General features: G+C 42.5%; 1 protein-coding gene across 1 annotated transcript in view; it reads right to left on the bottom strand.

Annotated features, from left to right (window-relative positions):
• CPVL (carboxypeptidase vitellogenic like) overlaps nucleotides 1-23,924 on the bottom strand; it is a 116,437-nt gene that overhangs the window by 14,371 nt on the left and 78,142 nt on the right. The window contains exon 13 of the mRNA XM_075922149.2: nucleotides 7,717-7,899. Within this exon, the coding sequence (XP_075778264.1) occupies nucleotides 7,717-7,899 (183 nt within the window). The remainder of the gene's footprint in view (nucleotides 1-7,716; nucleotides 7,900-23,924) is intronic.

The raw sequence follows: 23,924 nt of genomic DNA, 5'->3' as shown, positions 1-23,924 counted from the left end.
TTGATTTCTTGGGTATGTCTACATCACAGGGCTAAAGTTGAATTAAGCTACGCAACTTCAGCTACGTCAATTGCATAGCTTAAGTGAAAATATTTATTTTGGCTTTTCATGCTGTCTACACAGCAGGATGTCGAAGGAAGAACACTCTTCCTTCGACTTCCCTTACTCCTCATGAAATGAAGGTTATAGGAGTTGAAGTAAGAAGTCCTTCAGCTCAACATTATTTCGAAATAATGGCTTGCTGTGCAGACACTATTATTTTGGAATGACGTTATTCCAAAATAATGCCGCTGTGTAGACATAGCTTTATTTTTTTACACTCCAACAATCTCAAACCTTATGTGTCTTTGCTCCATGATACTCTTCAATATATGGTCCCTCGGGTGAGATTACTAACAAAGGTACCAATTGTGACAGTATCAGGAAGAGTATAGGCTGCCAACTAGTTCTACAGGCTTGACTTTGCTTATAAATATCAGGACATTTGAGCATTTTGCCAATTTAATATTAGCCAAAGTGGACTTAGAGGCTCATATTTCATAATTATACTTCAGAACTAGCATGTGCTCATATATGGGTGAATTTCTAATTTTGAAAAGCAAAGTACAACAAAATTCAGTACAAAGAAGTGTCTGTGTTTGTCACCAACATCTAGTGTCCAATCCCTGATTCCTGTAACCTCCAATTATCTGCAAGAGGTAGCCATATTGTGGTAAAATATTATATTGTTAGTATTTGGCCAACTCATTTTTTAAATGAGAGTCATGGAGATGTCATGTTGGAAAAGCAAAAGTAACTGTAAATATGATTTTAACATGGGTGGTTTTGGAATCCGGTTCCAATTTTAGTGCTGTGATAACAGTTTTTATCATAGAAGATACTATAAAAGATCCAAATCGACGAAACCCAAGTTAGTTTTTCCAAGTGTGGTCTAAGGCACATGCCTAAACATTAAGAATGCAGACAATCCCAATGAAGTACCTTTTTGAACTAGGGTCTTAAAAGAAGTTTTTAACCTGAGAGTAGGGCCAAGAGATTATTATTTCTTACTCAAACTCTGTCTTTTCAGTCTTTTGTGTTGAATTAGCATAATCATGGAGCTCTTGCTTTCTATTGGCTTCCTAGGCAGACAATGGGTATAATTTGGGATGAACAATTTTTTAGTTCCAACAGTTTTCTATAGTACTACTCATATTCAAATAAATTAATGTAACAACATAAAATTGCTCTTAATGAAGAAAGTTACTGAAGCATTAATGACAACAAACTTCAAACAAGCATCATGCGAGTTTATTTTTTCCTTGCCTTTCAGATTTTCACTGCAGCCGTATTGCTGCCCATACACAGACTTATCCATCAAAATATTGACAATATAATGCATCCTTCTTTAGGATTAGAAAACTAAAGTAAGTAAGTAGAGTTATCTATTGATGCCTGAATACTGGTAATATAGCAGAATTTTTGGAAGTCATCTCAATCTAATCTCACACTAAGCAGCTAAACTCACTCTGATCTGTCACACATTATCTACTCATGTACTTGATGGTCATCCTTTACTACAATGATCTGCCACCAATCTTTCCATGATAATTTGCTCAAGGTTATTTCCATTTCAGTGCATTGATGTGACCAAAGTACATAAGTTTGTGCCTGTTGGTTTTTTAAACAAAGTCCACTTCTCTCCAATAATACTTCTAACATAAGCTTTATTTCCTGGCTGGAAAAGACGACTCACAAGATCTTATGCCAGCATCACATTTCAGAGGTTTTGTTTTTTTCTTGTCACTAACATCTGTTTCCTAGGGTTCACATCCAAAAGTCATTACGGAAAAAATATGCTTTTTAAAATCAGTCAAACCTTCATGCATTTTGAGATGCCATAGTTTTCCCATCGCTTTGTAAATGAGGCCATAGCAAGGCATTCCCATTTCTTTGGAGTAGCCTGTTAGATGTGTATTATCCCAGATAATTAAGTTCACCTACTACTTACATAGCTTTAACTTTTAATCGCAATGCACACTTGTATCCTGTTGCTACTGATTGTGTCAACATACATGCATTTCATTTTTGCCCTATTGAGGAACAGTTCATATTCCTTACTACCTTGTTTTTACAACCTGTTTTATTTGCTGCATAGAATTGACAGCTGCAACAGAGTTTCTCAGCAGCAGCACGATCTGAGGCTGGTAAAGAAGGATCCACCAATAGAAATTCCAGCTCCTTCCACTTTATCAAAACCTTCCTGGGCTTGTATTTTAATACGTTCTGCACACACCTAACCCCCGAAAAATCTGGGAAGAGAATGCACCCTTGTCTCTTAGGCCTGGTCTACACTAAGAGTTTAGTTTGAATTTAGCTGCACAAGGTTGAATTTCTGAATGAGTCCACACTACCAAGCCCATTCCATCAACTTTAAAGACCACTGAAGTTGATTCTGGTACTCCTGCTTTTACAAGGAATAATGCAAAATTCAACCTTGCATGGTCGAATTTACGGTAGTATAGACCCAGCATTAAGAAAGTTGATGTTCTTGGCCTCATGCACCTTTCCTGACCATCTTACATTTATTTTGGTGAAACGGCCCTTGAAATCCACCAGTGCCAGCAGCACCATTGAGAATTACCCCCTTGCAATTTATGTACTTCTTGGCACGGAGGTCAGGGCCAAGAGGGGGACGTGCCCCACCACAGTTAGGGAACCACATCGCAGCAAAGCCCTCCACTGTAGCAACCACATTTCCCAGCGTCACTACCCTCTGTAGCAGAATCATATTGATTGCTTTAGCTCTAGCCTCTCTCCAAGTTACAAACGAGTTACGGACCAAACACTTGGCTGTAACTTGAGCTGTTCGTAACTTGGACCCCACTGAGTTACACACGACCGCGCTGTTCATAAGCGCGGGTCGCGTTCGTAACTCGGGGACCGCCTTTACGACCGCTCAATGGGAGCTTTGGTCATAAGTGCGAACGGTCGTAAGTCGACCGTTCGCAACTTAGGGAGCGGCTGTACTTGTATAACAGAAGCCCCCACTATAGATTTTCCCACTCTGAATTGATTCCCAACTGACCAATAGGTATCTGGCCTTGCAAGCATCCAGAGGGCAATTGTCATGCGCTTCTCCACTGTCAAAGCGGGTCTCATTCGGGTGTCCCTGTGCTTCAGGGCAGGGGAAAGCCATTCACTAAGTTCCATGAAAGTAGCCTTGTGCATTCAGAAGTTTTTTAGCCACTGCCGATCGTCCCATACCTGCAGCACTATGCGGTCATACCAGTCTGTTCTTGTCTGACAGCATGAGAGCCAGCATTCCACTGTTTTCAGAGGATCGATTGCCAGCTGTGTTTCCAATTTATTCAAATCATAGGCTTGCCTGAACAGCATGCCGATGGCACCCTATGATTCCCCCTCATCTTCCTAGAGTGCCATGCATATGCCCCCAATGTACTCCACCATTAGGCGCACCAAGGTAGACATCAACATCATAATGCTTTCATGAATACAAGGAGGGACCCTGCTCGTGCTGCTATGGCATTTGTGCAGGTAACCAGGGCCAAAAAGGGGTGAAAAAATGGTTTATTGTTGATGTCAAGTGGGGGGAGGGGGGGAAGAGAATAGATGAGCGCAGTATGAGATGCTGATGACATGAACCCAGAACCACCCACTGCACAGTTTTGCTGTCAGAATTAGGGATGTTAGATATTGTGTAATTGAATAGTCGTGTAATTGCATGACATCTTAGTGGTTACACAACTATTCGATAGTCTCCACGAATGGGGCCAGCAGCTAGTAGACTCCTGGCCCCACTGCCGGGGAGCCCCATGCCACCTTCTGCTGCTGCATCTGCATCAGAGGCAGCATTCCAGGCAGGAACTGGTCTACAAGCTCCCTATGCAAACCTGCTGCCCTGCACTGCTGCCTCTGCTACAAAAGCAGCATCTTGGGGTGGCAGCAGCTCCTGTCCGCGGGAGTTTGAGCTCTCTGCAGACAGAGGCTGGTCCATGGCAGCAGCCCCTGTACATGGGGGATCCAAGCTTCCCACAGACAGAGGCTGCTGCCATAGACCAGCCTCTGTCTGTGGGGGCGGGATGGGGGGAGGGAGGAGGCTCACTGCTGACAGAGGCTTCTTCATGGCAGCCTTCCCTGCCACTCATCCTCTCCCTCCGCCACTCCCCCTCTGATAGAGGCAGCAGCATGGCGGGGTGGGGGAGGGAATAGGCAGCAGCATGGAGCTGGTGCTGGGGAGAAACCAGCTTTTAAACCAGCTCCTCCTGGCACTGGCTCCTGCCTGCCCTCCCTCATTGCCTCTGTAGGAAGCAGCAAGGGGGGGGGGCGGCACACAAGGGTAGCCTGCTTGAAAGCCAGCTCCCCGTGCATATCTGCTCCAGCCTGTCCCCCTCACCTTCCATGCTGCTGCTTCTCTATCAGAGGCAGCAATGTGGGAGATGTGGGGAGCAGGCGTATCTGGTGCTCATGTGGAGCCTGATTAAAGCTAGTTCCTCACAGCCACTGGCTCCTGCTCCCCTCCCCCCTTTCTGCTTCTGATACAGGTTAATCGTTTACTTGACTATGCACTAACATCCCTAGTCAGCATACACCATGATTATAACCCAGAATGAAATGTGGCATAGGCAGTGTGGGATAGCTTCCCACAGTCCATCGCTCTCAAAATTGACAGCAGTCTCCCTACAGGGGATGCACTACTTCAAACTATGTTGAATTTTTGCACATAATGGGGACATGGACCTTTGACTTTACAAAATCAGGTGGTCAGAAACTGACTTTAATAGATTTGACCTTTACCTAGTATAGGCATGGCTTCAGTCAACTGAAAACCACTGACTGTTATCCATTTCTGTTTGCACTCTGGCCTGATGCTGACAGTAGAGGTTGAACTTATTGAAAATAAGGTGCTCTACATGGAGGGTGCTATCATATGGTATCAAATATAGCAATCAATGAAACAAACAATGGGTGATTTTAATCCCCGCATTTTTCAATAAAATGACAAATATTTGTGATTCGATCAAGTATGCCTTCTTCCTCTCTAATACCAGGTGTTTGTGGTGACAGTTCTGCTTCTATCATATACTTCATTCAATCCTGAATTATGTAGAGCAGCACTTCATTTGCACTTGATATCAAGGAGATAGTATGATAATTACTGCATTCTGTTATATCCCATTTCTTTGATAAGGGCAGAAATAGTCTCTTGGTCCAGCTGTTTGGCCAATTTGCCAATTTCTAGAAATCCATAATCACCACAAATTTTCCATGTGAAATCAATACTATGGTCACTATTCACTTTTAGCAATTCTGCTGGTACTCTATATACCCCTTGGTGCATCGTCAGGCTTCATTTTCATAATAGCATATTCCACTTTCTCTTGAGGGATTCATGGTGCTGTACTTTTTTCCTTTATTATAAGTGGCTCTGAGGAGGCATGCAGATCAGCACAATAATCTCTATTTGCATTTTATATAACCTTCCGTAAGAACTCTGCCTTCATGATGTTTTATTATGCTTGGTAGCAGGGAAAACTTTTTAGTAAGATGTCTGACCACTGTGAACATCCCTTATGTATTATTACTATCTTTAGACGTCTCAGATTCCTAGGATTTTTCCTGATGCATTCACTCAGCTTCTCTAGTCTGCTTTTGAATCTACCTACTCAGTACACCTTGTATTCTCTCCTATATTCTTTAGTCTCCAAGACAAACATTCATTCTGCATTGTTTTTTGAAAGCTCGAACACCTTTTAACCATGGTACAGTCCAATTCTGAAAAGTCAGGATGTGTGCTCTTACAGCTTTAAGCATGATAATTTTCATTTTATTCCAATGTTCATTCTGGTTGTTCTCCTCTTTCACTTAGGACAACGATCAACTTGCTTAGAAAAGAAGTCATGTAGTTTTTGCTCATTTGGGACAGATGCAGTGAACCTGCTGAACATCTTATCCTTTTAAGTTTTAAATTTTAGGTTTCAAGATAATACTTGAAAACTTGACCTGCAGTCTGCTCTTAAGAAAGTGTTTATTCATTGCGCACACACTCAATCTCCAGCATCCCTCTATTATTACATAATCCATTTGGTTATTGGTCATGCCGTCAGGTGATGTCCATGTAAACAAACATCTAAGATGGTGGACATGATTTTGTTTGTAATGACCAGAAGATTAGAGCAGCAGAATTCAACTAAACATCTTTTCCTCTCATTTTGTAAATACAGACCATTGTTTCCCATTACAGCTCCAACTTTCAAGTTCAAATTTCCAATTACAAGGATGATGACTTTGTTTGGTATTTAAATGAATGTCTCTTCAAACTGAACTATGGCAGTATCAGCTGCTTTCAGAGGGGCATAAACATATATGATCTGCTTTTTAACTGGATTTATGTAAAGCTGAATTGTAATGATTCTCTCTCTGATTGTATTATATCCAAGCACATACTTTGATCTTTCCTTAGATAAGATACACATGAACCTATTTTGTCTGACTTGGATCCCGAGTACACTGAATACCAACCCATTTCCATGAAACCCGTACCATTCCATCACAGCTTTGACCCACAAAGTGGGTTTGCCCAAGAAAGCTTATGCTTCAATAAATCTGTTAGCCTATAAAGTGCCACAGGACTCCTTGTCGCTTTTGCAGATTCAGATTAACACAGTATCAGACTAACCCTCTAATACAGGCAATCCCAGGGTTACGTACAAGATAAGGACTATAGGTTTGTTCTTAAGTTGAATTTGTATGCAAGTCGGAACCGGCTCCAGATTCAGCTGCTGCTGCTGAAACTGACCAGGGGCTGACTACAGGAAGCTGGAGGCAGAATTGCTCTGCCCCCAGCTTCCTGGAATCAGCCACTGATCAGTTTCAACAGCGGCTGAATCTCGAGCCTGGGACAGAACAGCTGGGCTGCCAGGTAGGTCCCTGCAGGACCAACCCGGCAGCACCCCAGCTGCTCTACCCCAGGGTCCACAACAAAATCCTGGTCTGGTGGGGGGGGGGGGGCGCACTAGCTGCGCCCCCCCCCCAGCAGACCAGGGACACCGGGAGCAAAGCCGCAGCGGCACCCCGCCGCCACTGTGGCTTTGCTCCCGGTGTTGCTGGTCTGCTGGAGACGGTCCCCAGCAGACCAGAGGCACTGGGAGCAAAGCAGCAGCGGTGGCGGGGTGCCGCACCTCTGAGGCTTTGCTCTGGCAAAGCCTCAGAGGCGCGGGACCCCTCCACCTCCCCGGCTTTGCTCCAGGTGTCCCTGGTCTGCAGGAGACGGTCCCCAACATACCAGGGTCACCCGGAGAAGCTTTTCTCACCCCGGAGGTCGAGGTGGCGGGACCGCTGTGCTCTGGGCGGTCCCGCTGCCTGCGAGCTACGGGGTGAGAAAGCCCCGTTCGTAAGTGCGGATCTGACGTAAGTCGGATCCGCGTAACGCGGGGACTGCCTGTACTGGTTAAACTGTGGTTTAATTCTTCCATCTTTCAATGAAATTTCCTTCATCTGGGGAGTCATTACCCTCCTATGATGCTTATTTATCTAAGGCCCTTGATTCAAAGCTTAAGCTTCAGTCAGTCACAGGTGACATAGTATCCACTGCCTTTACAGCAGCAGGCTGCAATAAAATCTGCCCTGCTCTGAAGGAAATTAAATATATAGGGTAATATCCTCAGAATAGACTCTTTATACGGAGTCCATGTTTCAAGAGCTTCTTTTCCTTACCTGATAGAATTCACCAGCTTGGCGCACGTAACCAGCCACCTCTTTGTCATGGGGATGGATCTTCCATATCAACCTTTCAGCATTTTTGTAATCTTCCACTTTACTCCAGGGCACAGTAGGCAGAAAGCGTTCAGTCAGTGGAGCTGCAACTATGATATCAAGCTGCCCACTGTATAACAGAACCTGGAAAAAGACAAAGCAGTCAATATCAAAGGAAAAAAAGCAGTTAAGCAAAACTGACCTCTAAAGTATTTTAGATTGAGTACATTAAGCTCTGGCTGGCCACATGAGCCTCTGGAGTATAGTAATCTAAAATCTTCAAGACACCAAGCATGACTTTAGAGACATATTGAACACAACCAGTCCTACATTTGGTCCCTTATAGCATAATTGTGAACTACTTATAACTGCTCTCTGGGAATGGTTATCCAATCAGTTATGCACCTACTTTATAGTAGCTCCATCTAGGTTGCATTTCCCTAGTTTGTTAACGAGAAGGTAATGTGAATGCCTTACTAATGTCTACATATACCACATCTACTGCTTCCTTCTTATCCACAACACTTGTTATCCTGTTAAAAAAAAGCTATCAGGTTGGACTGAAAATTTTTTGTTGGGTTTTTTTTTTTTTTCAAATGCATGATGTCTGTTACTTATCACCTTATTATCTTCTAGGTGTTTGCAAATTATTATTAATTATTTGTGTCATTATCTTTCATGGTACAGAAGTTAAACTGATTGGTTGGTAACTTTCCAAATAGTCCTTATTTCCCTTTTTATAGATGAGCACTATATTTGTCCTTTCCCACTCTTCTGGAATTACTCTCATATTCTATAACTTTTCAAAGATAATAGCCAATGGCTCAGCTAACTCCTCAGTTGGCAACTTGAGTATTCTAGGATGGATTTCATCAGGACATGGTGACTTGAAGACATCTAACTTGTCTAACTTGTAACTTGTTCTTTGCCTACTTTAGCTTGTGACCCTACCCCATTTTCACTGGCATTCATTATGTTAGGCATCCAATTGCCACCAAGCTTCTTGGTGAAAAGTGAAACAAAGAAGTCATTAAATGCCTTTGCCATTTCTACATTTTCTGTTATTGACTAATGTATTTGTAGAATATTTTCTTGTTACCTTATCTGTTTATATTCATTCTTTGTAATTTGATCTAGTGTCCACTTTTTATAGGACTCCCTTTCAATTTTTAGATCATTCAAGATTTCCTGATCTCTTGCCATACTTCCTATCTTTCCTACACAGTGGAATGGTTTGCTTTTGTACCCTTAATAATTTCTCTTTAAAAAACTGCCACCTGTCTTCAATTGTTTTTCTTCTTTTGACTTGCTGCTATGGATCTTACCTATCAACTCTCTGAGTTTGCTGAAGTCTGCCTTCCTGAAATCCTCTCTCTTTATTTTGCTGTTCTCCCTCCTACCATTCCATAGAATCATGAACTCTATCACTTTTATCCATCCTGCCTTTCACTTTCAAATTCTTAACCAGGTCCTCCTGATTGTTAAAATCAAATCTAGAACAACCTTCCAAGTAGCATTCTCCACCTTCTGAAATAAAAGAATTGTTTCCAATACATTCCAACAAATTGTTGGATAAATTATGTCCTGCCGTTTTATTTTTCCAGCAGATTTCTGGATAGTTGAAGTCCCCCATCACCGCCAAGTCCAGTGCTTTGGATTACTTTGCTAATTGTTCAAAAAAAAAAAAAAAAGTCTCCTCCTCCTGTTCTTCCTGATTAGGTGGTTTATTGCAACCCCTTACACCATGACATCACCCTAAGCAGCTCTCATTTAACATTCTCTACAATGCTTTTACCCTACAAATAAATAAGCTCTCTCAGAAAGAGTTACATGGTAATGTGTAACTGTTGCAATTATTCTGTTATTACTCTCCAAAGAGAAGACAAGAGACAGCTGCTTAGACAGTCTGTCTTTTGTTAAGAATAAAACAGTCAAGCCAGGGAGCTGTTCAGCCAGGAGATACCCAGTTCAAAAAGGAGAGAGATACATATCTCCATCAAAGAAAGGCAATAGCCAAGGGAACTGGGAGTAGGTCCACTTCCCATACCATACAGAGGGAATTAAGGTGCAGTTGCTGTGAAATGTGGAGAGAGGTTGCAGGCTTTATCATCTTCCCACTTGCCAAAGTAAATAAAATTGATTGAATCTTCAAATTAAGAGTGAATATTATTGTAGGAACAGGGTCGGGGGGGGGGGGGGGAAGCAAGGGAAGAGTGTATTATCTGCATTTAAAAAAAAAAAAAAGTCTCCTCACTCCAGAGTAAGGTTTCTTTGCAAATTCCGTATTTAAGTAGTATTTACATTTTGTATCACTAAGGATCTAAAAGCAGTTTGGTAGCGCTCAAACTAACAAAGACTTTTCTATGTCAAGAATATGAACACATTTCCTGTGTGCTATTTATTCCCAGTTACCAAAAAATCCTGGTAAAGTTAAAAGCTTTCTCTATAAAGTTAATCCAAACTAGTTCAATAAAATAATTGCATTGTTTATATAAAGAGCTTTGCTTCAAAGACTTTGATTCCTCATGGCCACTGCAAATCTTCTGCAGCTGTTATATTCAACAGTATGGGAACAATTATATCTATGTTGTGTGCCCCAGAGTACGGGTTAGAGCACAGAACAGTATTATACAGACTAGATTATGCTTTAAAACAACGCGGGCAAATCCTCTATAAAATACTCCTTGAGGAATTTTTAACACAGAAGTTATATATAGTCTGAACTAGCATTAACTTGTCTGATTGCTTCTTACTGACAAATTTACTTCTAGGAAAGAAATACAGTTCATATAGATTTCTCTGGGTTTTCCCAACACCAAGTCTTTAGACTGACTGCAAATCATTACTTAAAATGGCATTTATCAATTATTCTTGTCATTTGACAAGAATTTACAAAAAAGAGAAGACTAATAGCTACTTTTATGAGTATTCCCTAATATAGTAATATCTGAGGCAAAACCACAGAGGAGAAAAATTAGTTAAACACAATTTCATTCCTTTAAAAAGTTACTACAATTTCTCCTTCTGCTCTTTCCTTCTATTTCTGGGAACTGGTTACCAGTGATTATTAGTCCCAGTATTTTGGGCCCTATTAAACAAATAGGTACTAGGCTAGATAGATAGATACTGAGCCACAGAAACTCCATCAGCTTCCCAATGAGAAATTCAGAAGATATTTTAATGGCTGTAGAGCTATGCCCGATCCAACACTATGACCCTGCCTTATCTTAGCCTTATGTTTTTTTCCACTAGCCATTTAGGGCATACAGTGTCTAGTGAGGATGTCAGTTTGACTCTGTAGAGAATTTTGAGAGTACATTAAAGTCCTCCACATGAAAGTCAGCTGTGAGGCAGACTGACAAGAAGTAAGCTCCTAAGTAATCATGCTTTTATTAAAGACATTCTGTCTTCCACACTTTACAGAAATAAAGTCTTATTGAAGACATGTTCAAATTGCACTGACTGATGCCAGGTACCTAATATTAAATACATCTAGGAGTTTGGCTAGCTGAAGCAAGCAAGATTTATTCCAGACTTTTGAAGTAGAAATTTACGCTGTGGCCATAAAACCAAGGAAGAAATGGATAATCAGAGGCCTGATGATCGTCTCTTTAGGGGAAGTGAAAACTGTTAGGATCCCCTCATAAAGTTTCCCCCAAAGTTATTCTATTGGTGGATGAGGTTGAGAGGAACTGTGGCATTTGTTCTTACCCCAGAAGAAAAGCCAATAGTTTGACTCCTAAAATACTGAGGACCTAGTGTAACAATGTTCAGATTTTTTCTTAAAGCACCAGCTCCTGAAATCATGAGAATCACAGCTTCAGTTCCTAACCTCATGTTTGCAAAGAAAAGCTTAAAACTCTAAAAACTCAGACACAGAAGACAAATAAAAAGAGCCAGGAGTTTATTATGCTTTAGAAAGTATCATTACTTTTAATCAACCATAATATTTTGAATGCTTGATGGTGTAAACATTGAGGATCCACAGAAGACTAGGACTATCAATTAAATCTGTATTAACTTTGTACAGAATTCCCCATAAAGTGTAGGACAGAAATTAGGGGTGGGGAGAGGGCCCTTGACAATATACATTCTTCACCTTGGGTACATTTACACTGCAAGCTTATTTTGGAAAAAGCTATTCCGGAAACAAGAGTATCCACATTACAGGGAAGGCTCCCCAAATGTGGGCACGCTATTGATTTAGAGCCCCAGGAGGCACTGAGGAGGAATAACTTAAAATGGCCCTGGTGAGGAGTTATTTCGACATCACAGCAATGGAGTATCCACACACACGCTTTTCCAAAAAAGCTTTTTCAGAAGACGTGTTATTCCTCATGGAATGAGGTTTACCAATATCGGAAACAGCCTCCATTGTTTCGATTTTCTTTCGAAATAACACAATTGCTGTGTGGTCGCCAGTACTGTTTCTCCGGAATAATGACCGTTATTCTGGAATAACGGTACAGTGTATACGCACTCCTACTTTCAATACGAAGGTGACAAAAAAACCCAGAATTTTTCAAGCTACTGAAGTTTAATCTAAGGAATTTGTTAGAGAAAAATCTGAAATGTTGAGCTAACAAGCATTCTTATAAATACTTCACTGAGTGATTTTACCTTGAAAAAAATGTCAGAATAAATTTTAAACTGTAAAATGTATCTTTCAAAAACATACAGCTTTATCTCCTTTAAAGATATGCAATGCCATTTAAAAACTTAATCACTGGAATAAATAACAGTTTGGACATCAAAATTTCAAGGCATAATTCTGGTCTCAATTATAAAGATGGTTGGCAACAGAAAAATATTAGATTCCATTTTAATTTTTAGCCTTAGGGAGGAGACAGGTAATTGGCCAACCCATAAATACAAGTTACATCTTCTTGAATACTTCTACTTAAAAAGTTATAGAAACAGCTGGAAGTGGTTTCAGGCTCACTGCTGATACAGAGAAAGCTGTGCTTTGCAAATGAGTCTTGTTTACTTTTAAAAAAGCTAGTTCAATTGCCATAGTTTGTCCCATTTACAGGCCATCATAATACTTTGCAGACACACTTGTGTTCCTTTCCCAATGATCTAGTGACCTTACTCACTAATATTTTGTGGTTTCCTGTTTGGGGAAATGATTCAACAGCAGACTAAGTTGTTTCAGGCTGCGGAATGATCCCAGCTGACTGCTATCTATCTCCATTTTGAACATGTCAATATTCACCAACCAAAATACCCCAATAAATGCCAAGTTAGTGAAACATCAGCAAGGCAGTGCCACATACTTATTAATTTGACTACTGAAGAGTCCTAATTCACAGATATCATAATATGTAGTAGTTTCTGCCTGGTGCCTTTATGTAAAGGCAATTTGGTTGTCTGCCTTTCTATAATGTTGAATTTTGTTGAATTGTATGAACAAATGTTCCAAAAATCTTTCCTTACAGAATTAAGTTAAAGCCAAACTAAATACCAACGACACAAGTTATTCCTTGAAAGTGAATTTAGAGTAACAACAAACTGCATTTAGATAAATTAATTTTTATAGCTCATATTCGGATTGATCATGAATAAATGCTAAGACAAATCCTGTGCATTTATTGTGCTTTTCAGTCACATCACGCTTTCTGTAGTTGTGCTGCAGAAGAAGCAGGTTCTCAATACGTTGGGATGTAAAATCCAGGAACCCGACTAATAGTTTATTTTTAACAAGTTGTGATGGAAAACATTATACATAGGCTACGTCTAGAATGCATCCCTCTGTCGACAGAGGGATGCAAATCAAGCACGTCAAAATTGCTAATTAAACAGGGATTTAAATATCCTGCACTTCATTAGCATAAACATGGTTGCCGCTTTTTTTCAAAACGGAGCTTTTTTGAAAAAACAGCAGTCTAGACGTGGATCTGTTGAAAATAAACTCTTTTTCGACAGATCCTATATTCCTCAAAAAATGAGGTTTCCAGGATCTGTCGAAAAAGGGTTTATTTTCAACAGATGTGTCTAGACTGCCATTTTTCTTCCGAAAAAGCTCAGTTTCAAAAACAGCAGTGGCCATGTTTATGCTAATGAAGTGCAGGATATTTAAATCCCTGCTTCATTAGCAATTTCGACGTGCCTAATCTACATCTCTCTGTCGAAAGGTGTAATCTAGATACACTAAGGCTACGTCTACACTGGGAAGGTTGGATGACAAAAGTGCTGTCGACATGCAAAGGCCGGCAAAAGTGAAATACGGTCAAACTGGTTTTTCTGCCTCCCACTGTTATCATTTCATGGCCACACTGCTAATACCCTGTCAAGAGACAGAGCAAACCTCCCTTAAGTCTTTCTTGCTTTACTATCCACTTTCTGCTGCTAGAGCATTTTGCAAGCTAGGAAGACTGGATGCAGTATCTCTTCAGAGAAGCCCGAGGCTACAAGCCCTACTTACGTTTTTCTAAAGGAAACAAAAGATCATCTTCCCAATACTCCAGCTGTTCTCTATGGGTTTGAGGAAAGAAAGCCAAAATCAGTCTAGAGAATTTAGTATAATTATGCCCAGGCTTCTGAAACCCAAAATCCAGCTGTCTCCACGTCATCTTCTGCTGAAGCCCTTTCAGGTGAGCAGTTAAGCAGTGCACTCCTATTTCTTCCCTGGACAAGAAGAAATTCAGCAATCCACATAGTTAACTCTGCTTGTGTGTTATAGGGAAATTTTCAGCATTACAGGTTACTTAATTAAACACATTTTAACATCTCTAGTGTGTTATACACCCTTCCTCACTCCATGGCTGCCTTGTCCATTTAGATTGTCAACTATTTGAGGCAGAACTGCTCTTGTGTTTGTGCAGTGCCTAGCACAAAGGACCCTGTTCTTGGTTGGCCATAATAAACGTAATCAGTCAAATCAATAAAATACAAACTAAGGTCAATTTCCCACTTATACTTGGGTGCAAAGTGATACAGAGGCATTATCTTAACTATGAAAAAGTAATATTGAGTCATACCTGCTGCAGTGTGGTTTATTTCTCTAATGCATACACCCAAAACCCCATCTTTTATTTTAAACACAAGTTGATCTAAATATTTAGGGCTCCATTCAAAATGTTCTTATTATTTGGAACAATATTGTCATACCAGACTCTCTTCAATGGAGGAAATTCTCACACAATAAATCAGAACTTCAAAATTAAGATTTTTTTAATCAATGAAATAGGCTGTGTTCTCACAGAATTCTTTTTAAAATAAACCCTACAACATTCGTATTTACTTTGGGGAAATTAAAATGTGTGCCTAACCTTTTCTAAGTAAGGTTTTTGCTAATGTACTGATACAGTTAAAATAGGATGCACAGATACACCAAGTGATATGGAGTGGGATATCATAAAAGCTTAACTGCACTAAAGAACCTGTCTCCTCTAATTGTAGCCCAATGACAGATCAACAAAGTAGAATTCTAGAACAGAGACCAGTTTAAAGGGAAATGTACAGTCTCAGTCTATTACACATCAGTCTCTCTAAAACTAATGAGTGACTTTGCCATGAACATCTTTAGCATTTTAATGTTTATACATAAAGAATGCTTTAAGCAGCAACTGTAAATGTGGTTTAAGCGACCTGGCATTGGAAACATCAGCTGAGTTTTTCTACAGGATTGTAAGCTGCTGTACTACTTTGACTCTGCGATCTAACACAAATGTCCACCCTTTCTGGGTTGGAACAAATTTCAAACAAAACACCGAGAATCTTTCTTCCCAGCTTCTTTGCTGGGTCTCAGATGACTCCTCAAGGTCTGTCTTCCTCATTCTCCAGAGAGAAACAACATTCACTGCCTCAGGGGGTTCAGTACAGTTCATTAGTTACTGCACTGGTGAAGGATGCCTGGGACAGCCTCTCCCTCCACAACAATCATTAAGCTCTCTCTGGCCTGAATTATTCCTTGGTCCTGCAGAAATCTCCCATCAGCTCTTCTGTCCTGACAGTGTAGGCAATGAAGCTCGCTCTGTCCCTCTTGGCTGTTTCTCCAGCTCCCTCCACAGAGCTCCAACCTAGGCCTCTTCTATGCAGTGTTGCCAACTCTCATGATTCCTTCAGGAGTTTGGCCGGGGGGGAGGGGGGGAGTGGGGGAGGTGCAAGAAGTACTAGCTCTCTTAAAAATTTCAGATTTACCAGGAGGAAATCTCCTCTGATTGGCTGCCTTCCCTACTGCCCTGTCTCCTTGGGGAACAGTAGGACCATCATTCTTCTCCCTTGTTATGTTAAATGGTTCTGTCTTCTTTTTGTGTGGAGTATAACAAGCAACATCTGAAATGATTTTTGACCTCTAGCACCTGATCAATTAATGCAAACTTACAACTATTTAGTGATTTCGCTACAGAAACACGCTACAGAACATTTGTATTCCTGTGTAGCTCTGCACAAGAATACAATTCCTCACCATCAATCAACAGAGAAATGGAAAAGGACTTAAACAAGGTTACAGAACAAAACAGCCAAATGAAGCTATGTTAGGTTTTCTCTAGGATTTTGGAACATGGCCTGATTTATTCCAGATGTAATCTACAAGTCATTTGTTTTGCTGATGGCTAGATATTGATACTTCATGTATGCTTCAACTATTAAATGATTAGATGTTAAAAAGGGAACTGTCATGCAAGTACTAATCACAATACTAAGGAGATCTAGGATCAGACTTCACAAAATAGTCTCTTGTTCTACACCAGTAAGAACTAAGAATGCTGTAGCTGTGGCAGTCTGATTTTGACTAGGCAAGTATTATGTAGACCAGGAAAATATTCAGAGCTCTCTGGAGACTGTGACCTTGCCCAAGATCATTTAACAACTCTGACCCTTTATTTTCCAATCTAAATGAGGTTTGCTAGAGTACTCTGAGTCTTAATTCATTAGCATTTGAGATGGAAGAATTAACAGACTAATACTATACAGCAACCATACTTGATAAATTCAGAAGACCCTGAATTTAGTCTTCTGAGTAATAAGAGAGTCAATTGAACAAGATTTTACAAGGATAAAATATGGCCTTCCTTAAAAAGATGCAAGTTTGACACAACTCACCCCCAGAAACATCTCCAGCTTATGAGACAATTTACAACAGGGTACAATTATACATTTTAAAACATTTTATAAATTATAAGAGTTTGCTACATAAAATAATCCACTGAAATAAATCCCATGTGGACAATACAAATAAAACCTTCTCCCAATACAACCACACTACAAATAATAAAACAGAAATAATTTTACCATGCCTTCATTTCAGCTGTGTAAAAAGCTAGGGATGCACTACAAAGGATTATATAGGAAGAGTGTTATAGTCGTTCAAGGCCTCATCAGGAAGAGCCGTACCACAATCATCTTGGGACAGTCAACAATTCCTAGACAGCCATTAACAACTGGCGACACCAACTTGCATGTGCAAACTGCCATATCCTATGAGAGATTAAGTCTATGGATAGTTTAAGGACAAGCTAAAATAAAAGTACAGGCAGTCCCCGGGTTACGTACAAGACAGGGACTGTAGGTTTGTTCTTAAGTTGAATCTGTATGTAAGTCGGAACTGGCGTCCAGATTCAGCCGCTGCTGAAACTGATCAGTTTCAACAGCGGCTGAATCTGGACGCCAGTTCTGACTTACATACAGATTCAACTTAAGAAGCCCAGGCATCCCCAAGTCAGCTGCTGCTGAAACTGATCAGCGGCTGATTCCAGGAAGCCTGGGGCAGGGGCTTCCTGTAGTCAGCCGCTGGTCAGTTTCAGCAGCGGCTGACTTGGGGACGCCTGGGGCAGAGCAGCTTGGGTGCTGCTGGGTTGGTCCAGTAGCGCCGCCGCTCCTCAGCGCTACTGGATCAACCCAGCAGCACCCAAGCTGCTCTGTCCCAGGCGTCCTGATTCAGCCGCTGCTGAATCTGACCAGCAGTGGCTGAATCAGGACACCTGGGGCAGAACAGCTGGGGTGCTGCCCGGTTGGTCCAGTAGCGCCCAGAGCGGCGCTACGGGACCAACTGGCAGCGCCCCAGCTGCTGTACCACAGGTGTCCGGAGCAAAGCCACGGAGCACGGGGGCAGCGGGACAGCCCAGACGCATCTGGGCTGTCAGCTGATCGCGCGCTCTGCGGCTTAGCTCTGCTTTGCTTCCCCCCCCCCCCGGTCTGCAGACCGGGGGGGGGGGGGTGCAAAGCAGAGCCAAGCCGCGGAGCGCGTGGGCAGCGGACAGCCCTGTCCGCTGCCCACGTGTTCCGCCGCTTTGCTTCCTCTCCCTGGTCTGCTGGAGACCAGGGAGAGGAACCGCCCCGTTCGTAACTGCGGATCCGACATAAGTCGGATCCGCGTAACTCAGGGACTCCCTGTACACTGTTATTTTGAGCCTGCCAGCCTCTAGCATCTAGTAGATTTTTATAATAGGCCCAAAACTCTATTGGTTTCCTGTTTGCCAAATTAGCTGACTTCTTGTTCCCATATTTTCCAACCCTTCTTGTCACTCAGAATATGGCCATGAAATAATGAGCTTTAAAAACATTCTGCCAGGTTAAAACTTAAGGGAGTCAATATAAACTACTATTGAAAGACTAGTTGTAGCTCTCTCTCTCTCTCTCTCTCGTGAACTCCTTATTCTGCTGTAAAGTTGATTTTCCAATTTTGTAGACTTAACAGAATTCAAAATGACCAACTCAACATGGCTCACCCAGTCCTCAAACTGAATCAGGTTATTTGACCACACTGGAATTATTCCAAATAAGACCCTTGCCAGAGACTTAATTCAACAAGTCTGAACTGCTTTATGCATGCTTGCTAACTGCAATATTTTTAAATCTGTGTATATAATGCATCTGATTTGAGCTCTAATTTTAGGTTAAGGTATACTTTATATAAGCACACACAGTGGTTTAAAAGATAGCTATTTGCAAGATGAGATATTCTTAACACAATTTATCCAGATTAACCTGTGGCAACATGTACTAAAAAATATGAAATAAAACACACACTAAAAATATACACTTATTCTTTTAAAGAAAATTGAGAGGTAACAGTGAAAACTAGCAGATGAAATTCAGCTAAGAAATGTACTAAATGGAAATTCGTTTAAAAGAAGTACTGGATTTTGCAGATCAAATTTGAATAATGGTTATGAGAATATTGAAAAAGCAGATAGTTCTGTAACCCGTAGGGCAAATTGCAATTCCAAGAGTCCAGACTAAATTAATTCCTAAGAAAATTTGTACAGCACATCTATGTGTCTGTTTTTCAAATCTAATGAGTTTTATATTTAAAAAATACTGTCAATGTAAAAGGAGACATGAGGGAGAGTAAGAATACTATTATATTCTTCATTCTCATTCAGATATGACAAAAAGATAACCATTTCCTTATAGGGAATGCAGATACTAAGATTTCAAGTCAGGACAAAAATGTGTGTAGTATAATTCACATCTTAAGAAGTCATCAATTCAGTAAATAAAAAAAACGGTGAAACATTCTGGTTCATATACTGTTACTGTAGCAAATAACATATGTAAATATGCTCAGTTGAATGATTCTTTGCTTTACTCTGCAATCCTTATGCATAATAAAATACTTCTACCTAAAGTCAAAGTTCGATGCTGTTCTTTTAAGCTGAGTATATTATATATCAAAGTACAGTTTTGAGTTTAGGGGTTGGCAAAAGACCTTTTTGGATTTGGAAGATTACTTTTGGGAGTCTAATGAGCTATATGGAGTGATCTCTCAAAATAAATCCCCATTTAGATAAATTTCTCGTATGGTTTTTACATATACATCTGAAACGTCTCTTCCATTGTCACAAGAGACACATATCTTGTCTGTTTCCAGTATATTTATATGGTGCCAAAACGATGATAGGTGATTTAGAAATAAATGTTTTCCTGCAAAGGACTTACAGTCAAAACAGACAACCTATGTATGGATGAGAGTGTGAGAACTACAAGAAAAAGCAAAAAGGATAAAGAGGCAAATGTTTAGCAAACTAAAATAGTGCATAATGGCCTGAAAAAAATCCAATTTCAAGTACACTTCATATTAATAATTAAGTGATAAGCATTTACCTCGTGAACTTTCAAGCTAGTGAACAAAATAAGCTGAGTGCAGTTTTCCTTTAATCAGAACAAGTTTAACATCCAAATTGTATCGGTTGGTGTAGAATAAGCAAGTAAAATAAGCACAATGAAAGCTTAAAATCCATACCCATGTGCTAATTAGGCAACAAGACATTATGAGAAATATGGGGAAGAGTGAAGAAGCAATTAGCTGTGATTTAATGAGCTGTGTAATGATAAGTGACAGGGCTATGTAACTTTAAGAGTTCATCTAGTCAGGAAATTGGGGCTGTAACCATGGTACTACTAAGCCCTACCCCCAAGGCAAATTGACCTCTGAAGTTATATTAAAAAGGTTAACAACGGTATTCAAATGCTGGCCTACAAACTTTCCAGGGCCCACACAACATGTTGACATCAAGCAGTTCCTATAGTTTCATAGCCATCTTTGCTCTGATTAGAGCAAGAACCATTTTGCACTCTAGCCTCAATATTTTTCAGTCCATTATGACCTAGTTTATTAGGTGGATGAGTTAATCTGCTTGCAAGAGAATCTTCTAAGTAGCCACCATAAATCCACAAATGGGAACTTAATATCAAGGGTTTCCAACAATCACAATCATAGCATATGACGTTTGAATGATGTGGAGGGTGCATCCACAAAGAACACCAAAACACATCATGCAAAACTGGGAAACATGAACCTTGAAAGAAAGTAGGTCTCAGCACTGGAAAAAGGATATTTGTAATGTTTACAAACTTCAAGAAAAAAGTATTCTAGTTAAAGCATGAGCCTGTAAATCAAGAGATTTGGGGGCGATAGTCTTTAATCTGTTTTGCCGCAACTTTCCATGTCATAATCTCCAAGTCAGAAGTCCAAGTAACAACCTCTCTGCCTCACTCCACACCCCATGCCACTGAAAAGAGGAGTAGTTAATGCTTATGGAGGACTATAAGATTCTTGGATGGCAGGCACTACTACATTACTACTGCTCTCAGAAATAAGCAGTTATTAGCCACAGAACCTTAATTCTTCTTTGGCATATGAATTATAAGTCTCAACTTGTGTATTCACATACAGTTTCTTTCTGCAGACCCCCTGTCTCATTCAAGACACAGACCCCCTGTCTCATTCAAACACCTCCCCCCCCAAAAAAAATAACACAGGAAAAAATTCTGTTGAAGTAAAATAAGGGGCAGGGGACCAAAATTGTTGAGAGAAAAACCCCCCAGCATGTCTCCTTTAAGAGTGAGTGCAGGGATAGAAAGAGGGGAGGGGTTAAGCACTAAGACTGAGCAATGCTTCCCCTGGGTCAGCAACCATTTTGTGCCAGCAGCCTTGCGGAACCAGGTAAGCATGAAGACTGGGGTTGGGAGGCTGGGGGTGTTGGGAGCCAGGGGTGGGGAGGCTGGGCACTGAGTGTTTGTAGGGTTGCCAGGTATCCGGCATTTTCGCCTCCTGGCCAGGGAGGAGGAGGGAGAAAATAAGAAAATACCGGACATTTTAGATGTCCGGTATTCTCTGAATTTTTTTACCGGACAGGAGGCGAAAATACCAGACTCTCTGGGTGAATACTGGATACCTGGCAACCCTAGATGGCAGTCAGATAGACCTATGCTTTATTTCGGCCATATTCTATCTGCAGTTACCACTAGGGTTACCACATGGCTGAAACAAAAATACCGAATCTCCCCTCCTCCCCCGCAAAAAAACACCGGGAAAAAAAATTGTTGAAGGAAAAAAAAGGGGGGGGGGAGGGGGGACCAAAGTTGTTGAGCAAGAAAGAAAAAAAAAAAGACTCTGAGAACCTGGATCACTGCTAGGGGTTACTAAGTAGTCATTTAAAAAAAAAAACGGACATTCTTCATCGGGGGTGGGAGGGAACGGCCAGGAAGGGAGCGGTGCTAGCCTGGAAGGGGGGGGACCTGGAAACAGCTAACTGGGGGAGAGAGGCAACGGGGCCGGCTAGGAGAGATGGGGGAGGCCAACGGGAAGCAAGGCTGGTCGTGGGAGGGAGGGGTCGGGCGGAACAGGGCTGGCTGCGAGATATCGGGGGAGGGGGCACTGGCCGGGAGGGGCGGGGCTGGACGGTAGTAAGGGGGGGGGCGGGAGGGAAGCACAGCTGGGGGGAATCAGGGGCCGCAGCGCTGGCCAGGAGGAAGGGTGGGTGGGAAGCAGAGCTGGCGGGGGCAGAGGGTGCAGGGGCACTGGCCAGGGTGATCAGGAAAAGGAACAGGCCAGCGGGAAGCAGAGCTGGGGGGGGGGGGAGGAGAGAAGGTCAGGGGCCGCGGGGTTGGCTGGGAGGAAGGGGGAGCAGGAAGCATAGCTGGCCAGCGGGGAGGGAGGATGTGTGCAGCGGCACTGGCCAGGAGGAAGGGGGGGCCAGGAGGAGGGAGGGGCGGGAAGCAGAGCTGAGGGGTGATGCAGGGGGGCTGACCGGGGAAGTGAGGGAGGGGAAGTGAGGGAGAACCAGCCGGCTGGGAAGGGGGGTGAGCAAATTGGCCACCGGGGAGCGAGCAAATTGGCCGCCGGGGAGCGGGACTGACCTGGGCACTCGCTGCCTGTCCCACGCAGGTTCCCAGCGATGCACGAGCAAGGAGGAAGCTTCTCCTCCTCCTCACACTCAACTGACTGAGGGCTCCTGGCAGCAATCATTGCCCCGCCTCTCAGCTGGGACTCCCAGCCACTCCCCCGGCCCACGCCAGGCTTCCGTCCAGTGCACAGCCGGAAAAATAAGAAAATACACATTGCACAGGTCCAGTATTTTCTGATTTTTACCAGAGTGCGCCAATACCGGACTGTCCCGTACAATACCGGACACCTGGCAACCCTAGTTACCACTAGGGTTACCAGTTAGTCATAAAAAAAAAAAAAATACTGGACACGCTTCATGGGGGGAGTGACTGGCTGGGAGGGGAGTGGTGCTGGCCGGGAGGAGGCCGGGAAACAGCTAACAGGAGGACAACGGGGCTGGCTGGGGAAGATGGGGGAGGCCGATGGGAAGCAGGGCTGGTCGGGGGGGCGGGAAAGGGGTTGAGCGGAACAGGGCTGGCCGTGGGATATCGGGGGGGAGCGGCTGGCGGGGGCAGAGCTGGCAGGGGGAGCTCAGGAGGAGGAGGAGGGGAGAACTGGCCACCAGAAGCAGGGCTGGCGGGGGGTGCAGCGGTGCTGGCCGGGGAAGATCCGGAGCAGGCACCGGCCAGCGGGAGGCAGAGCTGGGGGGGGGGGGGGGGGGGAGAAGGAGGGAGGGAGGGACTGGACGGGGAAGACCAGGAGGAGAAGTTGGGGAGAAGCAACCAACCAGCCGGCTAGGAGGGGGCGGGAGAGTGAATCAGCTAGCGGGGAGCAGGACTGACCCGGGCTGTGCAGATCCCAGGGCACTCCCGTCCTACGTGAGTCAGTCCAGCTGCGGCTCTACCAAACTCTTGACCAGCACGCGGGAGCATGGACCAGACAGCCCCTCCTCCTCCTCCTCCTCCTCCTCACAAGCAACCAGGGCTCCCAGCGCCGATAGTGCCCTGCCTCCCAGTCACTCCTCCCACCCCCACCAGGCTTCCATCCGGCGCCCAGCCTGAAAACCAGGAAATACCAGATGTTGCACATGTCCGGTATTTTCTGGATTTTTTTTTTTTAACCGAAAACCGGACTGTCCGGTAGAAAACCAGACACCAGGAAACCCTAGTTTACGAGAGGGATCAATATGAATTTATGTTGTAGTTCAATTGACCACATCTGATCTCTAAGTAGAGCAGAAGGCAGATATCATGCAAATAAAGGAAAACAGTCATGCACATGAGGTAGAATTAAGGCTATATAGCCAGCCTTAGTTTTTGCATTTCTTGGGCTTTAATTGTTTAATTTTAATTATTCCTTTTGGAACAGTAACATTCTTTCAGTATAATTTTTCATATGATATATAAAGTAATGGAAGCAGCATAGCCCTGTGGATAAAGCACCAAACTGGAATTCAGAAAAGCTATGTTCTGTTTGTGACTCTACCACTGAGCACCTGCATGAATTTGGGCATGTCACAACAGCTCTGCTTTAGTTTTCTCGTTTGCAAAAATTAGGACAACAATGCAAACCTGCTTTTGCAAATGCTTTCACATCAGTGGATGAAACTGTG

The sequence above is a fragment of the Pelodiscus sinensis genome, chromosome 2 (assembly GCF_052426305.1).
Source record: "Pelodiscus sinensis isolate ZL-2025 chromosome 2, ASM5242630v1, whole genome shotgun sequence".
NCBI classification, from domain to species: Eukaryota; Metazoa; Chordata; order Testudines; family Trionychidae; genus Pelodiscus; species Pelodiscus sinensis.
This window is presented reverse-complemented; position numbering and strand designations above follow the sequence as displayed.